This window comes from Tupaia chinensis, unplaced genomic scaffold (assembly GCF_000334495.1).
Source record: "Tupaia chinensis unplaced genomic scaffold, TupChi_1.0 Scaffold143910_1, whole genome shotgun sequence".
Classification (NCBI taxonomy): Eukaryota; Metazoa; Chordata; class Mammalia; order Scandentia; family Tupaiidae; genus Tupaia; species Tupaia belangeri.
In genome coordinates this window covers 161,117-171,045 of record NW_006203761.1, presented here as the reverse complement: position 1 = coordinate 171,045, position 9,929 = coordinate 161,117, and the positions used below count along the sequence as shown (strand labels likewise).

Here is a 9,929-nt window from a genome sequence, read left to right as displayed (position 1 = left end):
GAAGTAAATAAAGAAAATCTAGTCTCACACAAATATGCATTTGGAAAATGATAAAGTTTTCAAAAGGTGAGTTTCAATAAACAATCTGAAACCGTATCAGTGAAGTTTTTATACTGTCACATTAACACCCACTGACTGAGCAGGCTCCATAGTTCAGTGGTTAATCACTGTGCAATGGAAGCCAGATTCCACATGGACAACTGTGGTTTGAATCCCAGCCCCAACACCTTGAAAAATACCAAGCCTAAGTGCATGTAGGACCCAAATCCTAACAGCATGGAGAAATGGAGGGAAAAGGATCGTAGCGTAATAATGCCCCATTGGAGGGTGCTTTCTCTCTTTCCCTCTCTCTTTCCTATCTCTCCCTCTGGCAATAAAAATAAATACATAAAATCCTTTGATCTTTCTTGCACATTGAATGTATCTTTCGCTTTGCATAATTTTATAACAACACGAACTGATCATTTGGAAAATGTTGGTTCACAGTGTTACACAAATCTTCCAAGTGTTGACATATTTCATTATATAGTATAAAAAAATCCCATTAGTTAATATCGCCTATTTTATTTACTTATTTCTTCCACAGAAGAGTAAGAGACAGAGTGAGAGAATGAAACACTTACCCAGCAAGATGTTTGCATCATGACTCACCGCCAGTTGTGGCCGGCTAGGATCACAGGCATGAGTATGCATGCCTGGTTTAATATAACCAATTTTACCAAAAAGACTAAGAAGGTATGAAGTTCACAGAAGTGCACATAAGTTTTCTAAAAATCTAATGTTCACTTGACCCGTTTTTTATTTTATCCTTGGCAATGAGTACTATCAGTAGTTTGCCTTGAAGAGACAGGCTCACTTCATTCCTTTTCCAGAACTCTATCAATAGTTTGTGAGTCATTCTTTTACATATAAATGGTGATTCATGAAAGAGAATAATAAACACGCTTAGCACACCACTCAAATAATTGCCCAAGTGTTTTCTACGAGACAAGCACCGCATCTCAGTATTTAGCTGAAGTGCTTAAGGAGTACTTAACATCTTGGCACCTGAAAGAATCAATATTTACTAAAATTAATAATTTTTACCACTTCATCAAGGATATTTTCAGTGGGAAGTGGCATTTATTTGACTACACATTTATGAGTGCCACCACCCTGATTCATGCTGAGGCACCAGCACCGTCACCCAGCACTGCTTTTGGAACATCAATGCAAAACAAGGTGACACCCAACCTGTTGACCTCGGGGTTTCCCAGGGGCCCCCAGACTACATTCTCAAGGATCCACTCCTCTGGCAAGTATCAGTCCATCCCTCCCATGGAAAAATACTGGAAATCTGAATAAATTACCAAAACGGACACTTAAAGGCAGTGGAGAGTTACCAAAGCAGCCCAGGGCCAGAGAGCCCCCAGGAGAAGGAACTACTGAGAAGGGACCCCAAGCGTCCAAGCTGCTTGGCCACACAGGTGTTTACCTGTTCACAAGCAGAGGCTCAGGAGCTCAGAAGAAAGGGGCTAGGAGGTAGAGAAACTTCGCAGAGCTGATAACAGATTCACAGTGCTGTGAAGTCAGGGGCCAGCCCGTGGCACGGTGGTTAAGGTGGCTGTATCCCGCGTGGCCAACTTCATCCTTCAAATCCTGGACCCGGTGGCTTAAAAAACACACCAGGCACACGTGCATGTGAGAGGAGAATGAATGAAGGGACTACAGCAGGGCCATACCCGCTAGAGGGTGATTTCTCACTCTCTCTCTCCCTCTCTTTCTCTGGTGAGTACACATGCCTTACAGCAAATAGTAACAGTTAGAGGTCAGTGCCTCCACACAGAAGGGTCTGTGCTTTACCGTGAAGGGCTATGCCCTAGGAGCAGGCAAGAACTAAAAGCAGAAGACATCTCTCACAGTGGTAACCCAGCCCTAAATCATCGCAATCCTAGTTGGATTAAGGTGATCCGTTCTTGTTCTAATTGCTAACAGAATGTTGAAGAAAAGCTTCTTTAGGAGATCACATTATCTGGACCCTACACAATTTTTCATACATAAGGTTTGGCATTCAAACAAAAAAATCACCAGATATACAGAGACAAATTTTAATTTACAGATTGAAAGGGGAAATTGAAAATATAAATGGGCCTATGTGAGAGATCGAGTACCAGCATTGTGAGACAAAGACTTTAAAATAACTGATTGTTGGGACCAGTAATTAGCAAAATGGCTATGTCGCTGGACTCCCATGTGGTCGACCATAGTTTGAGTCCCAGACCCAGTGGCTTAAAACTCATACAGGGCGTGTGTGCATGTGTGCCCAAGATCCCGAGAGGAGAATGGAGGAGAAGGGATTGCGGGGTGGCCACCCCCCCGGGGGTGATTTCTCGCTTTCTGTCTGTCTCTCCCTGGCAAGCACACGTGCCCTATAGCAAAAACCTCTCCAAAAAATAAAAAATAACTGATTATGTTCAAAAACACATTCCAAAAATAGGGATATTTAGCAGAAAACTGAAATCTATAAAACAGACATGCAGTTTCTTTTAAAAACTTCAGTAACTAAAATACTGATGACTTTATAAATCCAGAAAGGAGCAATGGGCTAAAATACAAATAGTAAAAAATATTTATACTGAAGAAGAAGGGAGATTTAAAATGATGGAAAATACAGAAAGAGCAAAGCGATGTCTGGGGCGTGGTGAAGAGGCCCAGGCACTAACACGGCGTTGTCAACTAGCTCCTGGAAAAGGGTTAGGGAAAGTCTATGCATGGGCCTTGATCTTCTTCAACCAAATGCAGACAAGACAAAAACCAAGATACATCGTAGTGAAATTACTGGAATACAGAGAAAATCTTAACAGTCTAATGAGAATGAAAACATATTACCTTCAAAGGAACACTAATCGGATCAACATGTGATTGTTCGAGTTTTCAATAATAAACACCAGAAAAGAATGATTAACGAAAATGGTAAGATAATAAGATTTAAATGCAAATGCATCAATAACTCCAGTAAATGTAAATGGACTAATGCCGGGACTTGCTCAGCATGAACACGTTTCTCTGAGTGGGGAGAGCTGTGGATTAGAAATAGAGCAATAACAAACACACAGAGACACACAGGTATAGAAACGCGAGGATCGGGTGGGCACAGCTTCTCTGATGGAGAGGTTGTGATTGTGACCAGAACCAGCCTCAGGTTTATTCTTTTATAGAACAGAAAATGGGAAAAGGGGAAAATGGGATGCAAAAGGAATGAGGAAGAAGGAAGTGGAATGCAAAGAGAATAAGGGAGGAGAAATCAGAATGCAAAGCCAGTTGTTTTTGGATGTACATCTACTAAAGATGTGAAAATGACTGGCACCATATAATTTCACAGATCCCTTTGGGGGACAATCTGATAAACACATGTGACTTCCTTTAGCCTGATACTGGGCAGTATCAGGGTACTTGGTATCAACAACAACAGGAAGACAGTCATTGACAACAGGCAGGTACTGCTTTCGCATGTAGATGGTTCTCATAGCCCTGCTAGAGTAGCTTAGGAAGCACATTTCTGCATGTGTCTACAGGCCAGATGTTCTAATCACATATGTTCAAATTGGCTGCTCTCCACAGACTAACATGCTCCAATTAAAGGCTTTAGAATATACATACATGTCTATGTATGCATGTGTGTATATGTTTCTGTAATGTGTATGTATAAATCATATGCTCCTTAGAAGAGCGATGTTAACTAAAAACTACTTTGAGAAAAAAATGCAAAATAAATGGACGTAGAAATGCAAACAGAGAAAGATTATTGCTCAATTAAAAAGATGGTGAAGGTTAGGGAAGATCTAACGTCTTGAGACATTTGACAGCATTAATAAAACATACCCCTCTATTTTCTAAGAACAAAAATAAAAGTGAAATGTATACAGGAGTCAGAAAGAAGGGAAGCAAAATAGAAGCTTTATATCTGGTAGAGCTGAATTTGAAAACAGGGCTTGTCCCACAGTTAGAATTGGGCTTGCTATTTAGCAAGCTTTCCTTCCACATAGAGACACTGCGAGAAAGTCTGCACAGCCAACTTCACCAGCCAGGTGTAAGAACTGCGCCTGTACCTAGGTCCCTGAGAGCAGGGCTCCGAGAGCAGCACCCCAGGCTTCTGGAGAGACGCCGTCTGGAACTGCACATTAGAACCTCCTGGGGGGTTTCCAATTGCCAATGCCCCAGACACTCATCAGACCACTAAAACCAAATCTCCAAAGGAGGACCAAGCATCACTCATTTTTCAAAGTTTATTCCTTCCATGAATGAGAGAGAGAGAGAAGCAGGCAGCCCTGGCAGTCTTCATGCCTTGGTCCTCTCCCAGTACCAGCTAGCCCAGATCATGGGCACATACACCTGGTGCACCCCGGGAGGACTCAGGACATGAAACCAGCCTTTCCCCACGTGTGTCCAGCAGCATTACTGCTACCCCACCATCTAGCCCCATTATTTTTAAAGATTCTCTGAATCCAATGTGTCCCTAAGGTTGAAAACCACCATATAAGGTAGGGCTGGGTCTCGCCTAAAGGGCATCCACCTAAAAAAGGAAGAACGGGCACAGAAGAGGAGACAGACAGATTGCAAACACAGAACCCAAAAGAAGAAACTTAGGACCAGCAGGTGGCATTGTGGCTAAGGTGCTGGACACTCCCACATGACCAACCACGGTTCGAGTCCCGGACCTGGCGGCTTCCTTTCTCCCTTTCTCTCTCTCTCTCTCTTTCTCTCTGTGTGTGTGTGTGTGTGTGTGTGTGTCTCTCTGGTCAAATTAAAATAAATGAATGAATAAATAAAATTAAATAAATAATATTTAAAAAAAAAGAAGAAACAAAGGGGCCAATCCGTACACATTTACTGCTAGTTTATTTCCCCGTTCTCTCCCCGTAGAGGAAGGCTTCCTTTTCACTTGAGGAGAAAGAGTGGAGAGATTGTAAAAAGGCAGAATTATCTTCCTAATTTGGTTCTCTTCTGAAGAATGGAATGGAAGTTTCCTTGGACAATCATGAGCACTGGGCAGCAGGTTTATACCTGTGGTTAACACAGTTTTCATGCTGGACTTCAACAAATGGATAAGCTGGGGCCAGCAGGTGGCACGGTGGCTGGGGCAGTGGACTGCCACACGGATGACAGCAATTCAAGTCTTGGACCCAGCAGCTTATTTTCTCATTTTTCCTTTTGCTCTATGGCGCGTGCGCTCGCCAGACAGACAGAGAGAGACAGAGAGACAGAAAGCGAGAAATCACCCCCCAGGGGGATGGTCACGCCGCAATCCCTTCTCCTCCATTCTCCTCTCGGGATCCTGGGCATGCACACACACGCGCCCGGCGTGAGTTTTAAGCCACCGGGTCCGGGACACGAACTGCGGTCGACTACGTGGGAGTCCAGCGACATAGCCATTGTGCTAACTGCTGGTTCCCATAAATAATTCTTTAAAAAATAAATGGGTAAACTTGTACACATAAAAATCAGAGGAGGTGGATTACAAGGACATTTTGAAGCCAAGATTTGTTTTCATTCTCAATGTTTTTCGTGAGCAGTGAAGCAATAAAAAAGTGACTGAACTGCCTGCATGGTAAGCTGGCTGAGACATGCCATCTTCTCCTCCCTCAGCACTCGACGCGCGCTGTTCCACATGCTGCTCCTGCGCTCCATCTGCCCTGCTCCCACCCACCACCCTCACTGAGTTAATGGCTACTCATCCTTTACACCTCAAGATCTTTCTCTTATCTCGCAGAAAAGCTTAAGCCCCCCTGCCATATACTCTCATGATGTCTAGAAAATTTATCAGTATCTATTCGTGTGTTACAATTAATGTCTGATTCTTCTGATTAATTATCAGCCGTATGAAGACAGGAACTTGGTCTATTTCGTTCTTCGTTATATTCCAGGCACTAGCCACAGTTGTTAAATGTCTGTTGAATAAGAGTCCCTGATCATTCACAGGCTGCCTGAAGCTGCTTAAAGTAGTACATAAGGGCGCCAGCAGGTGGTGTGGAGGTTAAGACAGCTGGATTCCACATGGTCGACTCCATGGTTCAAGTCCCAGTCCCTGCAGCTTAAAAATCATGCTGGGCATGTGTGTGTGCATGCCCAAAATCCTGAGAGAAGAGAGGAAAGGGGGCTGTGGTATGGCCATCTCCCCCGATGATGGTTTCTCACTTTCTCTCTCTCTTTCGGACTCTTTCTCTCCAACAAGTGCACATGCCCTATGAAAACAATTTTAAAGAAAAGAAAAAAGGAAAAAAGTTGCATAGAAGGAAAAATTGGAAACAAAAAAAAGTAACTGTGCCCTCATTTGGATGTACTTACCCAGTAACTGACTGAAAATGACTAGGAATACCCTCATCCTGCCAATCTTTGAGGAGGCTTCAGTGCCTGTTCTCCAACATAATAAACTATGGCAGAAGGACAGCCACAGACCAAGAGGCTCACAGAAGACAGTTCAATTCTGAGAACGAGGACCCCAAAACAATGGACTCTTTAGCCAGTTGCACTCAGCCAGAAAATATGCTGGGCCAATGGAGAAAGCAAACAAAAAAATGACTAAGTAAATAAAGATGACCGGAAGATTCTTCCTAGTCTATGACTGCAGCGTAATAGCTAATAGCTATTCCAAAAAATAACTTTTCTGGGTTACAGTTTGAGCCAGCTTACCTGAAACATGACAGCCACTAGGTAAACAAACTTATCTCAGATCCCAAAGAGGAAAAAAGTGATGAGCTTGATGTCAAATAACCACAGAGCACCAAACCTTGTGGCAAGTATGGTCCCCAGACACCTGAGTCCTGTTGAATATCTGCTGTCTCTACTTGGCCTGCCAGAGTGGTAAACCACACATGGAGAAAGAATCACGCACCTGAATCTTGGAGAACATTTATGAGAGGGAATGAGATGAACAAATAAAGTCGATGGTGGAAAACAACATGCAACCCACTTCTGTGTTGCCCCAGGCAAATCTGTTGCTTAAACAATAATAACAGAATCTAATCAGTAAACTTCCTAGCTGCCAAAATTATACAAGCAACTCGACTATTTAAAATGTCACATTTCCCATCTGATATAAATATTTGCCTTCTGCTCACATTCCTAAAGTGTAATACAAATTAGGCCCAAACTAAAATTCACCTTGGCACAAATTATTTAATTTCTTTTTCCTTTCAGGTGACCCAGATTGTGCATTATGAAATTTGGGAAGCCCTGGTGGTCGTTTCAGTAATTAGAATAGATGGGGGACCAGCAGTTAGCATGGACTCCCATGTAGTCAACTGCAGTTCAAGTCCCGGACCCGGTGGCTTAAACTCACACCAGGCATGTGTGCATGTGTGCCCAAGATCCCAAGAGGAGAATAGAGGAGAAGGGGTTGTGGTGTGGCCACCCCTCTGGGGGGGGCTTTCTTGCTTTCTGTCTCTCTCTGTCTTTCTGGAGAGTGCACACGCCCTATAGCAAAAACCTCTCCAAAAAAAAGAAAGAAAGAAAAGAAAAAAAAGTAAATTAGAATAGATGGCTGAAGTCTGGGTCAGTTTTCAGTCTGGGCTTAGCACCTGCCTTTGCATGTGGGCAAGCCGGGGCTAGTTCACCCAGCTCCACTGAGCCTAGATCCAGCCTCAGTAACCTTTATACACAGATGCAAGACTATGATATGCTTTTTTTAAAAAATCAAACTAGTGAGACATTTGTATTCAATTTTTTAAAATAAAGATACAAATATAAATTGAATTTTTAATCGAAAACACGTGTTGTCCCAGCTATAGTGGTGTAAGCACCAGGACACTGCTGTGCAGTGCTGAAGCCACATGGGAAGCCCTGGTTTGGTTTCTGGTCCCATCTGAACAGGCAGAGCAGATAACGGCATGCATGTGTGGTAGCAGCTCACTGGAGACCGAGGCAGGAGGATTATAACATGATGAGACCCTGACAAGAGTAACTATTCCCCCATCCTCGTACTCTCACTAAAAAGGAAAAAAAATGTCAAGAGAGCGATGAGAAAATGTTGCCTTGGTAACTTACATTCCAGCTACGACTGGCTGCAGGTGAGAAATTCAAACTGTCACGAAATGCCCAACACATGTACTTGTATGTCCTCCTATACAAAGTACCCTATACTGCAAACATACTACATGCAGACTAGACCTGCTTGTCTCCAAGTGTCATCCTCAAACTAACTAGACCAAAGTCATCTGGGGCATTGGCTAAAACTGCAGTTCACTAAATGCCACTGAAGATCTGAATTAGGCTATCATGGGACAAGGACACGGAAATCTACAATTTTAACATGTTCCCCCTCCCCAGTCACCCAAACCCAAAACACTGTGCTTGCTCTAGAAACACAGCTTCCTGATAAGTCTTCAGCGCTCCCGTCTAATCCCACCGGAGCTCCTGAACTGCTATTACAGAAACGTAGAGTCACCTAGGGCACAGGAGACCTCTCTGGAGATCTCTGACTTCACGTGAACCAAGTAAGGGACTACGACTGCAGTCTACTGAAGAATGAGTGCTTCAGAAGCAATCCTTTCAATGCAGTCGTGGAATGTTTGGAAGCAGAATAAAAATGTTAATTGTTTGCAGTTAATAAAGCCACTAAAATTCCAGCAGCCAGAGAAGCCGGAAGAGCTTCCATGACCTGCACCAATAACACCCAGTCTTTAACTCCTGTCTGGTACTCACACAGCCAACCTCCTGTGCAAAGAAAAGAAATAGACAAACAGGGCCTAAGACCAAGGTCAACTGCTCACAGTCACTAACTCCCACCTGGCTCTAAGACAGCCACCCTCCCCAATAACAACCAGATAGTGCTTAAACACCTCCCCAACAACAACGACTACAGCTCACGTCTGTGACCGCCTAGACCGACAACAGTGCTTAAACACCTCCCCAACAACGATGACTACAGCTCACATCTGTGACCGCCTAGACTGACAACAGTGCTTAAACACCAGCTACCGAGCTGCCACAAACATCTCCTCCCTAAAATTTCACACTTTGAGAAATTCTTGCTTACCAAATCCAATAACCCTAACGTCTAACATTTTTCAGAGGCCCTTTGCACAATAAAGGGTATCTCTGCTGACACAGGACTGTTACCCAAGGAAGGAGAGGGTGCCCCCAGGTAAACCTCAGCGGATGCCCCCACTGCAGCCCATGGTGAAAAGTACCTCAGGAGAATTCAGTGTATCTTTAGTGTCAGTGTTTGATTTATCTATTTAGAAATATTTTAAAAGCAGACATTCGGATCTTCTTTGATCAATTCTGGCATTTTTTTGATCCACTGATATTTTATGTGCTCCTTGAAAGTAATCTCAATTTATAAGGGGAAACAAGGGGTGGGTTTTACAATGACGTGGAGACAGTCTCTAAGAGTCGACCATGTGGTAAATTGCAGTAGGTGGGTGCTTTTACTTCATCTAAGATCAGAAGCTCTACAATCTCTCAGAGGCTTTGACCTTTTAGCTGAAATCTTTGTCACTGAAAAAGAAATCTCACAACTTTAGTTTTTCCCCTCTCAGGAGAGGTGGCCGTATGGATTGCTGTAAGAAGGGAAGGTAGAAGCTGTCTAAAATCTTTATCTGTCGCTCCTGGAAAGATGTCAAGCAGTAATAGAAATGGAATAACATACCCTTGCTCATTTGGGGCTTCGTCTCTTCATCCGAGTCCATGTCCAAATCTTCTAAGGCTAGGAAATTGTCTACCTAGGAAAGGATTAACACCATGTCTATGCATACCAGACTTAAAGAGAAACGACAGTGAGGAGGCAAGGCCCGCACTTCCAGAGCAGTCTCTACATAGCCGAGTCCACTTTCCTCGGTAGCTCCTGAGTGCCCAGGCAAGGCCTTGGTGTCTCTGCTTTCCCAGAGACACTGGGAAGGAGGAGGACATTGGGACTGGCCTGGATTTTGTAGGCACCACAGTCAGAACTT

At 43.5% G+C, this 9,929-nt stretch overlaps 1 protein-coding gene across 6 annotated transcripts in view; it reads right to left on the bottom strand.

Annotated features, from left to right (window-relative positions):
- Positions 1-9,929, bottom strand: part of IFTAP (intraflagellar transport associated protein) — a 105,741-nt gene that overhangs the window by 36,913 nt on the left and 58,899 nt on the right. For all 6 annotated transcript variants that reach the window (XM_027767072.1, XM_006165360.3, XM_006165361.3 and 3 more), the window contains one exon: positions 9,629-9,701. In XM_027767072.1, coding sequence (XP_027622873.1) covers positions 9,629-9,701 — 73 coding nt within the window. The remainder of the gene's footprint in view (positions 1-9,628; positions 9,702-9,929) is intronic.